The 20794-nt window shown below is 41.9% G+C and overlaps 1 protein-coding gene across 9 annotated transcripts in view; it reads left to right on the forward strand.

The window, feature by feature from the left end:
- TPM1 (tropomyosin 1) overlaps positions 1 to 16800 on the forward strand; it is a 20953-nt gene extending 4153 nt beyond the window's left edge. For 3 of the 9 annotated variants that reach the window (XM_042824052.1, XM_042824051.1, XM_042824049.1), the window contains 7 exons: positions 3154 to 3287; positions 6802 to 6919; positions 7040 to 7110; positions 7919 to 7994; positions 8496 to 8558; positions 8825 to 8894; positions 15868 to 16800. In XM_042824052.1, the coding sequence (XP_042679986.1) occupies positions 3154 to 3287; positions 6802 to 6919; positions 7040 to 7110; positions 7919 to 7994; positions 8496 to 8558; positions 8825 to 8894; positions 15868 to 15950 (615 nt within the window). In that variant the 3' untranslated portion in view covers positions 15951 to 16800. The other 6 variants (XM_042824050.1, XM_042824048.1, XM_042824053.1 and 3 more) reach the window with 5 other exon arrangements.
- Positions 16801 to 20794: the final 3994 nt, after the last annotated feature.

Raw genomic sequence — 20794 nt, forward strand, 5'->3', positions numbered from 1 at the left:
GCAGCTGTGAAGCAGACCCGCAAGGCAGTGCACGTAGCCTTGTAATGTTTGAGTGAGAGATCGCATCGCAAGGTATCGCATCACATCGTGGGGCAGATCTGGAAAGTGGGTCCCCACAGGTGGAGGGCCACAAGGATGATGGGGGCATGGAGCATCTGCGTTACGAGGAAAGGCTGAGAGACCTGGGGCTGTTCAGTATGGAGAAAAGGATGAGGAGAGACCTGATCAGTACTCAGCAGTGTCTGTTGGGTGGATGGGGCTGGGCTCTTTGGTGGTGCCCAGCAACAGGATGAGGCAGTGGGCATAAACTGCAATACAGAAAGTTCCATATGAACATGAGGAAAAACTTCTTTACTGTGAGGATGACAGATCACTGGAACAGCCCAGAGAGGTGGGGGAGTCATCTCTGGAGACATTCAAAACCTACCTGGATGTTTTCCTGTGCAGCCTACTGTAAAGAACCTGCTTTGGCAGAGTTGGATGGGGAGATCCACAGAAGTTCCTTCTGACCCCTACAGTTCTGTGATTTCGTGATTAACTTGTAAGGGTTTCTGTCTTAAAGAAAGCTGGATTTGTTTTATAAACTACTTTCTGTGAGTGAAGAACGCCTTCAGCAACATACGTAGTGCTAAACTAGGTTAGCTGCTGTGTCCCTGCCATGGGAAGTGCTGATGACACCTTTGGGTGCAGAAGGCACAGTGCTGGATTCCCACTTGCCTCTGAAGTCTTACCATGAGAGCCTGGCCGTGCGGTGAGGCTCAGCATCCTTAAGGGTAGTGTCAGTCTGTTGCCTGCAGCAGGTTTACGTGGACTGTATGGAATTCTGCACAGTATGTTTGTGCGGCACGAAGTTTTTGTTTGGAGAGGATCAGCACTTCAGTGAACAAATGCAGAAAAATGAACTCATGGACACATACAGACCTGTGCTTCTTTGCTACTGCCAGTTTTTTTTTAATTGTCGCAGCTATATTTCTGCATGACTGAGGGAGGCTGTGAGAACATGGAGCGAGCAAGCTGAGATGTGAACCTGACCCTTCCCTTAGTGCAGTGCTGTACGTGTATGGCATGTGACTGGCTAGTGCTGTTGCTGTTTTTTTTAATTTCTTCCTGCACAAGGTACAGATATGCAAACAATGCAAAAGCTGAAACTGCAGCCAAAGCATATCACAGTTCACAACTTGTGGTTGTTAAACCAGATCAGTGAAGTATGGGGTCTGCGAGCAGCAGCCGTTGCCTTTACAAAAAGTCACTGTGGTTGTGTCTCACCAGGCTGTGACTGTCTTGCTAATACGATTTTCCTTCTTCAACTGTATGATTAGCTGGAAAACAGTCTTTCTTGCAGCAGTAGTAATTAACAGGGAATTGTAACATACCCATGTCATCGCTCATTGTAAAAATATGTGGTGTCTGAGTGCTGTGTCAAAAATGCAGGAGGTTATATTTGCTGTGGGAGTGCCCCTAATGTCACTGGGGTTCTTTCCTTCCTGCCATATAAGGAAGAAGTCCTGCTCCGCGGAAGGGTGAGTGGGGCCATATAAGGTTGGTTGGTGAAACCCACAGCACATTACTGGTGGTGGAGCAGGAAGTAAAAACTCGAACTTTAGTCACCCACTGTTTCTAAGCATATTCTGTGTGCTTATCGTGATGAGAAGTCTTGACATGATAATAATTAACTCGTGCTATTACAGATTTCCCAAGGGTAACGTTAATGAAAGGACATAGATTTCCACCACCACCCCTGCTGCTTTGTTTCTCTGAAGGTTCAAATTCTTACTGTTCAAAGCCTGAAACCTGCAGGTTTGGAATGCCATTGCTTGATTACACGGCTAGGTGAAGATTTAATTTGGGGGCTGATATGAAGGAATGTAGTCTCCTCCACTCCTGGCTCAGTGTGCTCACTCCCAGCACCCATTAATGTTCAGATACGTATATTTGCTTCCCAGATGTTGGTGTTACTGCTAGCAACTCCAGTGGCAGTGTTACTGCTCTCTGAGGTTGTTTTGCTTTTGTAGTGCCTAAGTTGTTCTTACTGATGTTGGGCACAACAGAATTCTGGTAGTAGCCAGCTGTATCCGAATACCTCAGCAGTAGTAAAACAAGCAAATATCAACAGTTCCTTAAACATTTTAGAAAAGAAAAGCATCAAGCTGATACTTTTGTGGGATAGATTTCCTTGGTTTTTGTTGTTTTTTAATTCCCCCCCTTGCTGGAAAATCCAGATTTGCACATCCTCACATATAGCGAGATCATTTTCAGTACTAATTCAAAGTAACTATTATTCTTGGAAGCATTAACTATTTAGATTAATAGTTAACTTATGGCTTTTGTTCTTTCTTCAGAAAGAAATAACATTTAATAACAGAATAATTAGGGAAAGGCTGGTATTCTGCAACTTAAGAACTGTAGGTTTGAAAATGTTAGAAGACTCGTAATAAGAGGTAGACATGTTGTGAGTGTTATTGTATGAAAGAATGAGCAGATATGTTGTGCGGGAGAGGTGGATCTGGGGGAATTCTGAGGGTGGCAGCACGGAGGGGGATGAAATGTTTTAAACAGTTGTTGCTACAGGACCCTTCCAAGATGTAACTTCTGCTGGTACCCTGTTAGCTACTGAGTATCTTGCCTATAAACAAAACTCACGTTTGTGAGTGTTCAGGTGCCTAAATGCTCTTAGGCTATCCTTGAACAAGCTGTCTCATTGCAGATGCTGATCTAAGTATGTTTTTGCACTCCTACTTTGAGCTCTTTTTATGGAACTCGAGGTAACATTGTAAGTCTTTATTATCTAAACATGGCAAAAGTAATGGATTTGAGGTAATATGTAAGGGTTGTGATTGTTTCTGCTGATTTCCTAGGAAGGAAGAAAGGATGTAATTGGTTTGTGTCTGCTAATAAGATAACATATTTAGGGAACTGTGCTAGAGAGCAGGACTAGAAGGATTGTGCATAAGTTGCACGTTTCTTAATCTTAATAAGTTTAATAGAAAAGAAGCATCGTAAAGACATGCACATCTCTGTCTATGGCCTTTTTAGTGAATGAAAACAGAAGCCATTGAGGTGCCATTAAATAGCACTGCTGGGTACATGGGGTAATCCTCTGCAGAGGGTCATGTGTGCCTTGCTATGATCTAACTTCTGTTCTTCTGTGCTTAGGCTGAGAGTGAAGTAGCTTCCCTGAACAGACGCATCCAACTGGTTGAGGAAGAGTTGGATCGGGCTCAGGAGCGCTTGGCTACTGCCCTGCAGAAGCTGGAAGAGGCTGAGAAGGCTGCAGATGAGAGTGAAAGGTGGGTGGGGTTACTCCTGAAAGTGATTAGCTGGATTGTCTGTATGACGAAAGTGGTAATTGCTAGGGTGTGGGTTAGGGAAATAAATTAAACCACTCCTTTGTCCCTCTGCATATATCATCCACTCTGCCTTTGGACTTCAGTCACACAGTCTTCAGTCACAGCTTGTCTAGAGGGATGTCCAGAATGCACACACAGACTTAAGCAGTTGTTTGTGTCTCAGTTGTAAAGATAAGATAGAGTGGGCTAGAGCTTTTACAGAATCACAGAATCACCCGGGTTGGAAGGGACCTCAAGGATCATGTAGATCCAACCCCCCCTGCCTAGCAGGGCCACCAAACACACACATTCAGATCAGGTTGCCCAGGACCCCGTCCAACCTGGCCTTGAACACGTCCAAGGACGGGGCATCCACAACCTCCCTGGGCAGCCCGTTCCAGGGCCTAACCACTCTCCTTGTATAGAACTTCCCCCTAACATCCAACCTCAATCTTCCCTCCTTCAACTTGGATCCATTTCCCCCAGTCCTGCTATTGTCAGCCCTTTTGAAGAGTTGACTCCCCTCCTGGGTGTAGGTTCCCTTCAGGTATTGATAGGCTGCAATGAGGTCACCCCGCAGCTTCTCTTCTCCAGGCTGAACAAGCCCAACTCCCTCAGCCTGTCCTCATAGGGGAGGTGCTCCAGCCCCCTGATCATCTTAGTCGCCCTCCTCTGGACCCTTTCCAAAATCTCAATGTCTTTCTTGTACTGAGGGCTCCACACCTGGACACAGGACTCCAGATGGGGCCTCACAAGAGCCAAGTAGAGAGGGACAATCACCTCCCTGTCCCTGCTGACCACCCCTCTCCTGATGGAGCCCAGGATCCCATTTGCCTTTCAAGCTGCCAGAGCGCACTGCTGGCTCATGTTCAGTCTCTCATCCATCAGGACCCCCAGGTCCTTCTCTGCTGAGCTGCTCTCAAGGCCCACTCCTCCCAGCCTGTACAGGTGCCTGGGGTTCTTCTGGCCCAAATGCAAAACCTTGCACTTTGCCGTGTTGAACCTCATCAGGTTCACCCGAGCCCAGCCCTCCAGCCTGTCGAGGTCCCTCTGAATGGCATCCCTTCCTTCCACCGTATCAACTGCACCACTCAGTTTGGTGTCGTCAGCAAACTTGCTGAGGGTGCACTCAATTCCCTCATTGATGTCATTAATAAAGATGTTAAAGAGCACCGGTCCCAAGACAGACCCTTGGGGGACACCACTTGTTACCGGCCTCCACCTGGACATAGAGCCATTGACCACCACCCTCTGTCTGCGGCCTTTCAACCAATTGCTTATCCATCGGGTCGTCCACCCATCAAATCCACTTCCCTCCAATTTGGAGATGAGGATGTGGTGGGGGACCATGTCAAAGGCCTTGCTCAGGTCCAGGTAAATGACATCAGTCGCCTTCCCTTCGTCCACCAATGCCGTCACTCCATCATAGAAGGCCACAAGATTAGTTAGGCATGACCTTCCTTTGGTGAAGCCGTGCTGGCTGTCTCGGATCACATGCTCATTCTTTATGTGATCGAGCATGTTGTCCAGGAGGATCTGTTCCATGATCTTCCCAGGCACGGAGGTGAGACTCACTGGCCTGTAGTTCCCCGGGTCCTTCCTGCTCCCCTTCTTGTATATGGGAGTGACGTGACCCTTCCTCTAGTCATCCAGGACCTCACCTGACAGCCACGACTTCTCAAATATGATGGAGAGCGGCTCGGCAACCACTCAGCCAGCTCCTTCAGGACCCTGGGATGCACGCCATCTGGCCCCATAGACTTGTATTCAGTCTAAGGAGGCACTCTTGGACTTGCTCTGCCCTTACAGTGGGGAGGGATTTACCTCCTTGGTCCCCACATAGAGGTTTGGGGATGCAGGGCTCAGGGACGTGAAAAAGACTAGAATCCTGGCCACCAGTGAAGACCGAGGTGAAGAACTCATTCAGCACCTCAGCTTTCTCTTCATCTGTTGAAGCCAGTTCTCCTTTTAAATTTACCAAAGTAGGTACGCCCGTTTTGGCCTGTCTCTTCTGGCCAATGTACCTGTAGAAGGTTTTCTTATTGTTTTTCACGTCCCTTGCCAAGTTCAGTTCTGCCTGCGGCTTGGCTTCCCTCATCCCACGTCTGCAAGTCCCGATGGCATCCCTGTACTCTTCCCAGGTGACACAGCCTTGTTTCCAGAGCTTGTACAGCCCTTTCTTCGCCCTCAGTTCTCTCAGCAGGTCCTTGCTGAGCCATGCCGGTTTCCTACCTCGCCTGCCCACTTTCTTATTCAGAGGAATGGAGACCTCTTGTGCTTCCAGGAGGGCATCCTTGAAGAGCAGCCAGCTCTCCTCAACATCCTTGTCTTTGAGGGCAGCGCGCCAGGGGATCTTGGCCAGCAATCCATTGAGTAGCTTGAAGTCTGCTCTTCTAAAGTTCAGTGTCCTGATCCTGCTCTTTGCCAGGCCCACATCGCTTGAGATCACAAACTCAACCAGGGCGTGGTCGCTGGAGCATTTGTTATAAGCTTTTGTTATATCATACTGCTTCCTGGGAAAATTGTTGGACCCAGTCCAGGCCTCTGTATTTGAATGACAACTGACAGAGTTGATGTGTACTCATGCTGTTGAGTGATTCTTAATTGTACTGTGGTTAGAAAATGTTATGTGGAGAACCAGTGCTAAGAGAAGCTTTGGTTCTCCTGCTGTTAAGATCTGTGCTTGAAGGTGAACAAAGGAGAGAGATCACATAAATTCCATTAGGTTTAGGCTGGAATTTCCAGACACATTTAGGAACTCAAGATTTGTTGGATTTAAAAGATATCTTCTACTAATGCAAATAATATTTTATATAACTTTCATAGTACTTTATATTGGGTAAGAATCCAAAGTATTCTGCATATCTGTTTCTACCTTGCTGACAATGTGAAGAGAATGAGTCAAATCTGTGTGGAAGGAGGGGGCAATTCACTGTACTTCTTATCATGGAGGAGTTTAAATTTTGCATGCTCAAAGCGCAGAGAGCTTTAGGTCAGTGCTTTAGGACTCTGAGATGAGAAAACTCATGGGAATTTGTTTTCTCATAAACATAGTATCTGTCAGTCCTGCAGGAGATGAAGTGTGCTATCTCATGATGAATGTTAGAAAAGCAGGTTTCTTCAGTCATATGATTGAGTCTTTAGAAGCAAGACCATTTATTTTTCTTTCTATAAGAACAGTTTTCGTGGAATTTAAAAGAAAAAAGGATAGTTGAGTGGTTGAGTTTCTGGACAGAGTTGAATTAGAGTTAAAACAAATAAACTTTTCTTTCTTTGTAAGTCATGCTGCTTTTCCTTTAAACTTCTGAGGTGTAAATACACAGGATTAGATCGTGGGTGTGAAGAATCAAGTGTCTGATGTGCTTCATTCATTGTAATACATCTGCCTGAAAGACACACTCCAGTCAGTGGTAGAACTGAAGATTAACTTGCAAGCTCTAAACTTTTAGGGTTGGGTTTTTTTTGTGTCTTTCAGAGGAATGAAGGTCATTGAAAACAGAGCCCAGAAGGATGAAGAGAAGATGGAAATCCAAGAGATCCAGCTTAAAGAGGCTAAGCACATTGCTGAAGAGGCCGACCGCAAGTATGAAGAGGTCAGTTTTGGGGCACAGGGAGCAGCCTAAAGCACTTTACCTGCACTTTGGAGTCTAGGGTCAGATGGTGTTGGCTGCAGTAAAATGAAATCCATGATTGTTGTTTGCCTGTGCCTGTAGGTGGCTCGCAAGCTTGTGATCATTGAGGGTGACCTGGAGCGGGCTGAGGAACGTGCTGAACTATCAGAAAGGTAAGTGTGCAATTGTCCCTGAGATGCCTGTGAGGTGCTACAAGACAGAAACTGTAACAGCATGGAAACATTGGCAGTACACTGTGTGTTCAGCTCAAGGCTGTGTTTGCTCTTCAATGGTTGAAATAAATGGTCAGCACTGAAGTAAATGTGTTTGTATGTGTGCGCGTGTTTTGTCACTGCATGCTGTACCTGCACACTGATTTTGTGAATGGCTTTTGTGCATTTCATGTGTTCACTAACAGCCAAGTCCGACAGCTGGAAGAACAGTTAAGAATAATGGATCAAACCTTGAAAGCATTAATGGCTGCAGAGGATAAGGTACTGATACTAATAAACAGTTTTTAGGTTTAACTGCAACCCGAGTCTTTCAGCTTCCATAGCCAGTTAGCTCACTCGGTAGCAAATAAATCCTCACTGTGCTCTCTACTCCCTTGCATCTTGCTTTGGTTGTTTTCTTTGGTCTCTTTTTTGTTAATTCATTTTTTACCTTTAAAACTGGTCTCCTGTGCAGCCAAAAAGAAGCTGAACTGTCGTATTTGTAAAAGCTTTGTAAATATTTCTGTGTAAGCCAAGGACTGTAAATAACTTACGTCTGGCCATTGTTGAAATGCACACTTCAAATGGAATTTGGCATAGTAAACAGTTGCTTTCAGTCTGTGATGGATTCAGCTGCTTTTAAGGCCGTTCTTTTGCTCTGTAGTTGTTTCATTTTTCTCTATCTTTTCCCCCTTTTTTTTCCTTCTGTTTCTTTTGCTTGACTGAATCTTCCATCCACCCCTTTCCTGCCTTCCTTCCGAAATAACAGCAAATGTTCTGAGCTTGAAGAGGAGTTGAAAACTGTGACCAACAACCTGAAGTCGCTGGAGGCTCAGGCTGAGAAGGTAGGCTAGAGACTTACATGAGAACGTGTTCCTTATGCTGCCCCCTGGATAGGCTTTTTGGTTTGTTTTGTTGTTTGATATGCTGATCACTTTTCAGCATTGCAGCAAGGCCACTTGTTAGTAGCATTTGGACTTCCAGTCAAATATGCATTCCTTCTGGTTCCACATAAATTGGTATTGTTTGAATACATCTTCCGTTAAGTAGCCCAGAGTTAAATATTAATTATGTTATATGGCACTTGTGTGCTAACATTTAATTCCTCCAAATACTATTCCTCTTCAAAACTGTAATGCTAAATTCTGCTCATTTTCCACTGCGTAGTGCTAGAATACAACTTCAGGGAAATTCTGCTTTTGTAGTAAGTTGTGTGCAATCGCAGTGGAATTAATCTAGTTAGGCCCACATTACTCCCTTTTATACAGTTGATCCATCAGAAGAGTAGTGTTTTTATGTATGTAGAATACCTGATCTAATAGCAGTGATTTTCTTTCTAATTACAGTACTCGCAGAAAGAAGACAAATATGAAGAGGAGATTAAAGTTCTAACTGACAAACTGAAGGAGGTAAAATTAGAGCTGTTATGTACAACAGATCTTCCAGTACAATTCTTTTAATATAAAAAACACTTGAATTCTTTAAAGATGAACATATCCCTTTGGGGACAGTTAATTATTGGATATCTCAAAAAAAGGAGCATCACCTTAATGTTTTATTTTAAATCTACTTCCTCTCATCGTTCTTTTTTTTCCTTCCTTTGAATTGCTGCTCCTCTATTTGTAACTAGCATGTGTGTATTTCCTACAATTGTTTGTATTGATCTTGACTCCAGGCTGAGACCCGTGCTGAATTTGCTGAGAGGTCAGTAACCAAGCTGGAGAAGAGCATTGATGATCTAGAAGGTATGGATCTTTGTTTTCTGCGCTTACTAAATAGATACTGGTCTTTTATTCTCCTGGTTTTATTCACTACCCAACTGCTACTCACCTAAATTGTCCAGATTACATAAATGGGTCTACTTAAAAAGTAAAAAGGTAAAATGATTTCCCATTCAAACACATTGATAACTTAAATGTTTCTGGTGAAATGTTTTGCTCTTGCCTGTTCCTTTTTCTCTGGTGTTTTCCAGACTCTTCATTTTTTTGCTTTACATGCTTCTGCTTGGAAGTATATAAATACATAGGGTAAATTATGAGATAAATAGTGTCATGTTACTAAAAAGCTGGTAAAGAACTGTGTTAGTTTTCTAATAGTTAAAATGTAGCAAGCTGACTTAATTTATTGTTCTGATAATGGCAGGGCAGAACAACAGTTACTGGTTTTCAGTAAAGCTAATAGATTGTATACATCTTGAGAAGGACACCTTATTTACATTCATGGAGTTTGTTTTAAAGTTTGGGCAGATCTTTCAGAACTGCAGCTGAATGTGCTTTCTCCTTCCAGAGAAAATAATTCAGCAGTTTGGTAATTGGAGCTTACTACTTCAGTGTGTTCTATCAAGTCTAGGATTTTATGTAGTTTGATTACTTGGCATGGCAGGCGTACACATAAAGAGTACGAAGAATGGCTAGGTAGCAGGTGGAAAATGTATGGTCACTGTTACAGGAAGCAGAGAAGAAAGCCAAGCACTTAAAACAGTTAGCATCTTGAGCCCTGTTTTCAGCTCTCCTGTCCACAGTACTGACTTTTGCAGTTCCTGTGTGCCTTTCTAATGAGCGTTAAAACAAATCTCCAGGACAAGGATGCAGATTTTCCTTCCCTTCTATACTTTGTTTTACCTAAATCACAGGTTGTCCCACTGGCAGTGCTGTTAATGAACTTATCACAGAAAACTATTTGCTGTTGTTTTTTCATTCTTCCCTAATTTTGTATTTTGTTTTTTTTTTTGTTGTTCTGTCTGCCTCAACGCTTCTTTCTGTGTGTTCCTACCCTTCCCTGCTGCTTTTGGATGGTATCCCACACCGCTGCCCTCTCATTCCATCCCATGACTGCACTCCCATTTCCTTGTGCACCTCTACCTTTCCTTGGGGACTGTTAGATGAGCTTTATGCTCAGAAACTGAAGTACAAAGCCATCAGCGAGGAGCTGGACCATGCTCTCAACGATATGACTTCCATGTAAATGTCTTTCCAGCTTGCGCCTGTGCCTGCTTCCCTGCCCTCATTGATTGTGTGGCTCTGGCTTTGTGAGATTATACTTCCTCGTAGTAGGAGATGCATTACCATAGTGAGATTAGATGTACAGAATACCATGAACCATTTATTTACTGTGGCTGAGTGTGGGTGTGCCGTGTCAAGCCTGGTAAATACTCATGGTGATTTGGTAAGCTAATCGATGAGCTCATGTGTGTTTTATCAGTGTGCATCAGTGATTCTTATATCCTGTGGTTGCCATTTGTTTGTAGCTCTGCCTTTATCCTTCTAGTTGACCTCTGTTCAAGTATTTTTTACCATCATTTTGAATTTGCCAGTAGTTATTATCTCAACACATGCTGCATTCACAGGGTGTTCTTTTGCCTTCACTGTTTTATTCTGCCAAAGCTTTACAAAAGTTTCAGAGGGACTTAGAATTAGCTCTGTTAGTAATAGATTGCATTGTTCTTAAATTTCCTGAACTGCTTGAACGGAATTCCACTGCAGTTGAATTTTCTACTGCTACCACTAAATTACAAGTGTGGAAGGTAAAGACATCTTGTGATTTAGATCCAGAAAGGTGACAAGTGTAGTGCTGCTTGTTCATATGTATCTTGTGGAGGGCAGTAGTAATTCATTAGTAAATCCCAGAGGTGTGGTAATACCAGCTTTAGGTAGGAGAGAGAGAGGGTTTGGGGTGGGAAAAAAGCCAGAAAGTGATCATTTGTAAGGAGTGTGAGTAATCCACGTGGTGTTTGGTACATACCGTCTTTTCCCACATTGACATAAAACTCTGAACAGAGGTCGGCTATGCTAAATCCCCCTTCCCATGCTCATCCCTTTCATTTGCATGAACCCCATGCAACTGGCTTGGGAGAGAAGAGATGTGGCTTTCTCAAATGCCTGTGAGGTGTGCCGTTCAGTTCCAGTGTTTCTTTTGGAAGCTGGCACTTTCAGCAGTACTGCAGCTTTGCTCAGAGCTAAAAAACGTGTTTTGCATGCATCCGTGTTTTAACTATTTTTTCCTTTTTTTCCCTTTCTAATCCATACATTTCTTCATTACTCCCCTCCCACTCTTCAACTTTTTATGTACCAACACATCTGCATTTGCTCAATAGCTTTTTGAACAAATGGGGTTTTTTTCCCTCCTTTGTAACAGAGGTTACAACTTGTTTTTGGTGGTTTTGTTGTTTTGTTTTGTTTTTCATTTGGGATATTTGCTGATGGAAAACAGGCTTTAAAATGTAGTCCTCCTCTGGTACATGAGGAAATTGCTATAGCATTCCAATCCCAGCATGGTGTGGCATTTCGCTAGTAGTTATCCTGGCATGCTGGATTCTGCTGTGCTGTTATTGCTTTTTTTTGGACTTCTTACTGCACTTTTTTTATTTCCTACCTTATCTCGCTTTTTCTTTTTGTGCAGATAATTTTCTTTGCTTCACTTCTCCAAAGACATCTTCATCGGGTTGGATAAAACATCTTTCCAAGCTTTTGGATGTTTCATGGTTCACTGTCCTGTCTTCTAGCTTACTTGGCTCTATCTTTCTAGCACCTGTTTCAGAATATGTTCTTTGTGCTCTATTGTACAGAAACTCTACATCTCTAAATGTAAAATAAACATCCCAGCTGTATTCCTTTGGCTATCCCCTTGCCTTTTATTTATTCAAATAGCTATTTTAGTTATTAATAAAAAAATAAAAAGTTGTCTGGGTTTTTTTTTTGTTTTTTTGCCATCAGAGATTTCATTTTTGTTCGTGTTTCACTTTTCTTTTTTTTTCCCACAAATGCTTTTGCCTTAATGTTGACAGTGCAAAGGCAGTGCTAGCAGTGAGAATGCCCATTCTTGGTATTTGGGGTTGATGCTGACCCGTTGTGCTCTCTCCCTTTCTCAAACTATGATGCAGTTAAGATGACAAATATAGTGGGAATTTTTTCAGTTGTTATTGTTGGGCCAATATCTGCAGAGACACTGCTGCCTTGGGGTCACTTGGTCGTGGGAGCATGTCTGAGCGAGCACTTAAGCCCTTGACTTTTCTCTTTACATCTTCTCCTAGCTTGATGATTCAGACTTTCTGCTTTTATGTAAATGTATTTGTTCAGTAAGTTCAATCAAGGATTTAAAGGGGCAATATCAAAAGCTTCAGAATGTTGTGCAAAAAGATGTGTTCCCCTCTTTCATACCTGGATTCCTCTGCAAAGATTTTGCTTGCTTGCTTTTTTTTTTTCATTATGTTTCTCTTGAGTGGCAGGGTGTGATCTAAGGTTGAGCAGAGACTTCTGTAGCTTTCCACTCGTGCTTAGCTTAGATTTATGAGCTTAGGCTTCTCATTTATGAAAAATGTTTCAGAATTGGAGTAGGAAACTTTTCACGATTAATGTAATAATTAGATGGATCTGCTGCAGTGTCAAACACTGATTCCAGATTTGAAAGCTCAGACATTTGATCACTCGTCACTTATCAGCTCAGCCAGTGTATGTTACACTCCAGCAAGCCCAGCCTCTGATTCTGTAGTTTGTTTTACTGTGTGTTTTTTTCCTCAACTCCTTTCAATACTCATTTCTTAAGAAGTAATAAAGTAAAATCCAGAGTAGAAGCCTAGTAATAATAAAAAAGGTGGAAAGTTCATGATTGTTCTTCATACTTAATGTAAATCTTCCCACCAAACGTACACAATCAGCTGTCTTCATTGTAGGAGTGATGGATTGCTGGACAGAGTATTAGAAACAGGCAATACAGTGCATTTATCCAGATAGCTGCACACACAGTTCATAGCTGGCCCATCTGCTGATGCTGACTGTTCTGGTTTTTCAGTGTAGCGTATTTCAGCAGCCTGCCACCATTGGACCTGAGCTGTGCATTGCTGTAGCAAGTAGTGTGTGTGAGTCTTGTTGACACAAGTGCAGGTTGGCTCCGGCACTTCATTTGCCTGGGCTGCGTGGTGTGCAGGGGTAGTTCTGCTGAGGCTGAGCTCCAGGGCATCGATGCCAGTTGTCAAACACCCCGCTCTATGTGAGGTGGCTCTGTGCAGAGACCTTTGGCTCTTCCTCCAAGTAAGGCATTTGTGACCTGGCCAAAGGTGTGTGAGTAGTCAGGAGCTTACAGTCCACTCAGAAAATGCTTCCCACACTTGAAACTTTTAGTCTCATTTTGGGTGTTGAGAAATATTGGAAGTCTCTGCCTCACATCAAGAGAGTAATTCTCTGTGATGAAGGTAAGCATCAAGTTCTTGATTGAAATTCTGTTGTCATGTTTAAATAACAACTAAATACATTGTGCCAAACAAAATGGAGTTTAAGTTATTTATGAGGTCTCTGCTTTTCTTACATGTATGTCTTAGTGTCTAATGTTATCCTCGTAAGAGAAACAGAAATCCAGGTGTCCAAGAATAGGAATGTGAACCGTGCCCTGCTCCCACTGAGCTGGCTGCGGGGAGGAGAGAGCTGTTGTCGCTCGGTGCAGGCAGGCTCTGCAGAGCAGCTCACTGTGCATGCTGTGCTGTGCTGTGAGCTGCTGTGACCAGACTCTGTGGGGAAGCAGATTGTTGTGAAAGCTGCTAGGAAGCCTGTGGAAAAGAATCAGTCATTTCCTGTAGCAGAGTAATCTAGGATCAAGAAGCTAGAAGTGCAGTTTGAATCTAAACTGTTGAGATCGATACAGACAGTTGGAGGAAAAATAGTCAAAACTTCTCACAAAGCTTGCTTTCATTCTGCAGAATGCTAAAATTCACTGTCACAACATTACTGTGGGTGTTCTTTCTGTCTATAAAAGTGAACCATCCTGTTCATTTTCACAAGTGTTTTGGTGTTGATTTTTTCATGAGGTACCACTTGACAGTTTAAAGATACTGAAGTGTGTTTATACCAGTAATAACCGTATGTTTCACTACTAGAAGTAACATTTCAGTTGTTAAATTCTACGGTAGAAGTATAATGAGAATGAAACCTAAGGGCAGTTCATGCTATCAGCATCTCTCCTGCCATTAGTTAGATTGGTTATGACACAGTTCCTTTCTACCAGCTGTCAGATGAGGTTCCACCACATCTTGAATTATTCACGAAGAAAATTGGCACTCATAAAACCAATCTGCCATGCATTGTTTGTCGAGATTAAAGGAGGACATCGTTCTTCCAGGAATGTAGCCGTAGCTCTTCTGTTCACACTTGCTTGTTGCACAGCTGTTCTCTGTAGACGAGAGGTAGCCAGTCCATTGCCAGCTGCAATAGCCATTCCTTGGGGTGGCTATTTAATTACTAGGATTCTAGAAGCAAAGGTAAAATGTTTGTTACTGATCTGTCTGTGGTGTGACCAGTTTCTTTATTAACTTATCTGTTTTCTCTGTCTAATCTGTCTTCATTCTGCCTCTTTTTTCCTTCTAACCTGCTTGCTGCCTGTACAGACCAACTCTACCAGCAACTTGAGCAAAACAGTCGCCTAACTAATGAACTAAAGCTGGCATTGAATGAGGATTAAACTGTAGTGTGACTATTGTTATCTTAAAACTGCTTCTTCCAAAAGTTCCTCGAGAATGAATCAGTAAATGTAGAAATGAGCAAGAAACATAGAAACTGACTTTTCAGGCCGTTGATTACATGCTATATTAATGGATTAAATTCTAATTTTGTTTTGGAAAAATACACTGTTCCTTCTGATGAGGCTTTTGTTTATCTGTATGCACACCTAAGTTAGAGGAGCAGTTTGCACTTAATGTGGCTGGGCAGTGACAACTTCTTTCCACTTCAGTAAACACTCAGAGGACTCTAGGAGCAGTATTCAAAAAAAAAAAGAGCCTTTCTTGTGCAGAGACCCACCTTTTTGTTGGTGTTGGAATTGTCCCTGAGCTTTACTGGAAAGTGGGTGAGAGGAAAGTATTCAGGATTCCTATTCCAAAAACAACACAAAATTTAGTTACAGCTGTTTTGCTATCTGGACACTTCAGTGCATTAATTTTGGATTACTATGGATTGGGCAAAAACAAAAGCCATTGACCAAAAAAAAAAAAGGGAAAAAAAAAAAAAGAAAAAAAACGCCAACAAACATGCTAGGAGTGCAAGCTCCACCTGAAAATACCTGGTCAGTTGTTTAAAGGTATGCCTGCATTAGTGTGAAGTCACTGTTACTGGATTCTGGTAGGATGCAGTTCTATAGCATTGTGCTTATTTATTGTATCATGTAAGTGTGTCGAATGATAGTCCTATAAAAACGTGCATGCAACATAAAGCTACTAACTTCTTTTATTTTTTTAAGCTGTAGAAGAATTACATTTATTAAAAATCACTTGACCCGAGGAAGATTGGTTTTAATTTCTTGTTTGTTCTTTCGAAGTTCTGAATTACACTGAATTTAAAGTATGGGTCTCCAAAGAACCTAATTATTTTCTTCTTGCCCTGCTTAAAAACAAAGCAAAAACCTAAAAACAAACAAACAAAACCCCACCTCCATTCCTTGTCCTGCATTCTTGCATCAAAGAGCTTCCAGAACATACAAGAATCTCATCTGTTCGCAGTGCATTTTCTTAACAGATGTGCCTGCAAGCAGTTCTAGAGCTGTATTGCTTGCTGTTTGTTTTCTTAATTTGAAATTCTTTCTAGATGTATTCTCTGAGGATATCAGTATTTATGGTCATGCATATTTCTCACCTTCTGAGCCTTTAATTAGAAATGATCACTGCATGCCTTCATGTTCTGAGAATCAGTGCCTCTGAAGAACTGCTATTCATGTTTTGATTTTCTGATCCCACAACAGAGAAAGTGGCGCATGCCAAAGAAGAAAACCTTAATATGCATCAGATGCTGGATCAAACTTTACTGGAGTTAAACAACATGTGAAAACCTTCTTAGCAGCAATCACATTGTTATTATTTTTACACCTGCTTGCCGTGAAGCCCCATAAACATGTCTTTATTTTAGTTTCACCACAGTCACAAGAACGTCAGCTCAATTATCAGGCAGGGGTCAGGGAAACACCAAAAAGGGCAAGCTGTATGCGGGTTAAGCTATTTCATTATGGTTTAAATGTGCCATTTCCCAACAAAATGTTACCTACACTTTGTAGAGAGTTCAGTGATTGGAATGCTTAGTCTCTGGGAGAATCCTGGCTGTGTCAGATAGAGTCCCACCTCAAGTGCCAACCACAATTTCTAACAAGAATGATGCATCTTCAAAAAAGATCCAGTACAAAGGGTGCTATTTGGATCAAAAAGCTCTACCAGGGGCTTTTATTTGATACCTGACGAGTCAGGATTTGTTGAGGACAGTAATTTATTTTTATCAGCATTTTACTGATCTGTGAGGATTTGGACTTTGTGCCTTCTATTTCAGTAGCACAAAGGATATGTAGTCAACATAGTAAAACAAAGGCTTATGAAGGTTTTAAATTGTAAACTTGCGGCTCATTACATAAGTGTAGGTCAACATTTCAGCTTGAGTATTCCCTCAATTGTATTTTTCATGTTCAAATGAAAGATTCAATAAATTCAGGAGAAAACACAAATTTGGAAGAGATTGTTTAAAATGTATTTTATTTGTGTGGAGCTTGGGGAGGGGGTGGAACTTACAAATCGATATTCGCCTCACTTTATTTTTCACACTTTCTTTTGAGCAGTTTTAAAAGTATACCTGTATGTAAACATTGTATAATGATATGGAATAAAATGCACATTTTAGGACATTTTTTAAATTTTACTCTCCTGTGATTTTTCATCATGCTTATGTCTGCATTGCTGTGTAAAATGTGTATATTGGCACTGGCTCACTGGGGTACACTGTTACCACATTGGTTTCCAGTCTCTTGTTTGCTATTAAGCTAATGTATAAAAAATGCAGTGAAATGCTGTGTTTTGGACTTGCATGGATCAGCAGCTGCTCAGAAGGGCCATGCTATGAGTATCCATCCCCATCACTCGATTGTGTTTCCAGATGGGTGCAGGCGATGACCATCGCTCAAGAGAAGACAAACATTTCAAAAATCCATTGTTCACTAAAACTGCTTTCAGTAAAAGCATTGCATGTCTTTCATAATAATTTTCATCCCTTTTTTTTTCTTTAGTACATCCCTGAAAGCTGATGCTGTGCATCCTTGTAGCAGTGAGGAGCTTGATATAGATAGATAGCCCTCCAGATCGTCAGAGGATTGCCTTAGCAAGCGACTGAAATGAAGTGACTCAGCAGCTTGTGTAGCAGTGAAAGGGTAAAGTAGTACATGGTGGTGTCAGGTTAAAGGGGAGTCATAGGGAGGTGGGTTTTGGTGGAGGTGGAGGAAGGTTTGGGGTTTTTTTGATTGTTTTGTTTGTTTTTTATTTTGGAATGAAAGGTAGGAGTTTGCAGCATTGCAAGCCACTGCATGATTCATTGGCTGCTGCAAAATCAACCTGAATGGAAAGGAGATGCGTGGCTTCACATTCCCGTGTAAGTTTAGGACTTATTTTTATTTATTTTGCCTCCTTTAGGAGGCAAAATGAGTCTTAAAAAGCTCTGGTAGAGCCTTAAGCTTCTCTTGGAGCCTGACAGTCTAAATCTCCAGATAACAGATTTGCAGCAGTAAGTTATACTAATCTCATTCTTGTTTCTCAGTGCAAGGATAAAATGATGGATAATTGGGCTCTGAGAGCTCAAGCCCCCAGCTTTGAGTGGCACTGCTGGAGTCAGTAGGGCTGTTTGCAGCAGGAAATGCTGTGCTATGTAGGTAGTAGTTTGTAGGGCTGGGCCTGAGGCTGCTCTGGGAGCTGATCAGAGGAGTTCCTGGCTCCTGGCTATGAGTCTTGTATGATTAAATGCGCTGCCTGCTGCACTGAATTGTGTTTATGATCCCAGGATCTGTGCTTGGGTCCTACATGATGTGCCTGAGTGAGTTCAGACCATTTCTTCACTGCTTTAATTTTTTTGTTTTCTTGGAGAAAACAAACTGCGCTGTGGTTTGGAAAGTGTGAATTCATCTCTTGTTCTGTGTAACACTAAGGAGAAAGCTGTGGGTTTAGTGTCCCTTAGTGTGATCACCTCCCGCTAGAAGGGCAAGTGTGTGCATATAAGGAGATAAGAAATAATCTGAAAAAAATGAATCTCCTTTTAGAATAGATTTCCCCAAAACACTGCTGCAGCTAATGCCATAAAGCTTTGTAGTAGGCAAACAAAAGCTTTCTGGCTCCAAGGGAAGCTGAGGGGAGCGGTGAAGAGTGAAACACCCCAAGTGGTGTTTTTGGCTGACTGATTGCCAACAGACATAAATGTGTGTGTCTGTATATGTATATATATACGTATATATATATATGTATATATATGTATATATATATATATATGTATATATATGTATATGTATATAGAGCATGAAAATCTGTTTCTGGCATATATCATAAGCCTCCAGACATTGCAGATTCTTTGCCTGCAGTGCCTAATCACACCCAACTCGCGAAGCTGGAAAGTACTGGCCTGTAAAATAAACAAGTTGGCCTTTAATTTAACTCTGTTACAAACAAATGGGAATTTCTTGCTCTTGCAGCTTTTTTGTCAGAAATGCTAACTATAAAATACATTAAATGGTAAAACTATGCCTCATTCAGGGTTCCCCATGGTAAGAAACTCGATTTGGAGTGTTACTCTTCTCTTTTCTTCCATGAAGGAACACATTTAGCAGGCTGAAACAGCGTTGTTGTGCAGTCATGGCTGTGATCTGGGTAGATTTGTGAGCTGCCTTCTTTCAGTGAAGTGAGCAGTACTGAGGGCATGGAACTGGCAGAACCTGTCTCTTCGCAGTTTCCTGTCTTGTGGTTCACTTTCAACATGCAGTGAAGGTTTTTCCAGATGCTGAGGCATTTGTGTTGTCTTTTGCTGCCCTTATGGCATTTCTCTGCTATCTAGGAATGTGTAAGGTGATCTATCTGCCTTTCCTCGTACCAGGATGCTCATGGTTTGCTCCTTCTATCTTACTGGCTCCCTACATTCACAAAACTTGGACCTTGCGGAAGTAGTTTTCTTTCTGGAGTTCACTATGGCCAAAACTATTCAGCAAGTTTAAATGTTGTTTGATGTGAAGAGAGGCAGAGTTAAGAGTGACATTTAAGCCCTTTTCTTTAAGAAATGAGGTTGAAACAGTGGCCTGCAGAGCCTGTCAGAGCTTTAGCTCCTGAGGGAGAAATCTGACTGTAAAATGTATCGTGCACACAGCCCAGAGTCAATTAAGTTGGTAAACTTCACTCAATACTGTTGGGAGTATCTATTACACTGGACTGTTTGACTACTGCAGTGTCTGAATGTTGCCAGCAAAAAAAGGGAAAAAAGAAGGAAAAAAAAAGAAGTAATTAGCTAACTAAGAAGCTAAAAAAAAAAATTGAAGTTGTAAATTTTTTAAGGCTGGGACTTTATTATCAGCTACTTTAGCAAGGAAATCATGGTACCTTCAAAAAGGAAAAAAAAAACCTAAACCACAAATAAAGCTGCACTGCCCTTAATTGCTGCTTTTCAGTGTTTAACAAAGTTTTAAAAGCAAATTTGCATGTGCTTTTATTAGCTGCACACAGTCATGTCTGAGTGCAGGGCATTTCCTGGAGATTAGCACTGGGTGGGTTTGTAGGCACAAGAGGAAGCCTAAGGGACCCAAACTGGTTGCTCATCCTTGGGAGGTGCTGTGTGCTGGGATTGTTATTGTCAGTGTACAACAATAGGAAACACATTAGCCTGTGCCTCAGGAGGAGGAGGAGCAAACGCTGCTATTTGGAGTAATTAAGCTGCCAAATTCCCCCTCTGCTTCCATTTCAGTGTATCAGCTGCAGGCATTAGCAACACTGCAGCTAGCAAAAGGTCTGCTTGGAAGGATTGTGAATCCATTATTCTTGTCAATTACTTGTTATTTGCAATTTGGATTGATTGAATTAAGAAACAGTCTATAAAATCCAAGTTTATAGTAAGTGCAGGTAGTTAATACAGGGATTTCTGCAATTTCAGCTAAGTTGTTTCTTAGCAGTTCATTTTACTGAACTGGATAGGAGCCTATAGAACTGTGGCTATTTCTAGTGTGCACACAGCCAAGACCTGCCAGTTTGACTAAATCTTAGTCAGGCTGTCCCATCAGAGCAGGCTCAGTGTTTTAGCATTGAACTTTATGGAGTCAATACAAAATAAGAAGTTCTCTCTTGAGTCAAAGCTGCTGGGTCTTTAGCTGCTGTTATGTTTGGTATGTGGGTTTAAAAAAATAAACAGCTGTCCCCAGCCTCAATTGTAATGCTGTATTTCAGTATCTAAAGAAAAAGATTGATGTTCAAAGGTGAAGAGCATGCAGCAGTTGGTGTTGATCTCAGCGGAACACCTGCATGCTGGATTAAAGGCTGGAGATTTCAGAATCCCTATTTAAAATACAGTAAAAGCAGAAAGCTCTAACATCTGTTTTCCCAGATCCTCTTTTCCTTTGGTCTGTCTTGCCTTTAAGGCAACAGTGAAGAAATTACACTCCCTATTTTAGGGTGAACAGTAAAAAGTGTGTTACTTTGTTACTTTGCTTTGGTTATTCATTTATTTTTGAGAGTGGGAATTTTCCTTAGTTTGTTCTATTTTCCTGTTTGAGAATTTACAAGAACACCACCTGTCTATATATGAAATGCATTTTGCTCACACCTGTTGTTTAAATTTGACAGGTGCCAAGTCATGTAGGAGCTTGTTAGCTTTTATTACACCACTTGGAAGAA

Source organism: Centrocercus urophasianus, unplaced genomic scaffold (assembly GCF_019232065.1).
Source record: "Centrocercus urophasianus isolate 14NV4802_14NV808 unplaced genomic scaffold, USGS_Curo_1.0 seq_23, whole genome shotgun sequence".
In the NCBI taxonomy this organism is placed as follows: Eukaryota; Metazoa; Chordata; class Aves; order Galliformes; family Phasianidae; genus Centrocercus; species Centrocercus urophasianus.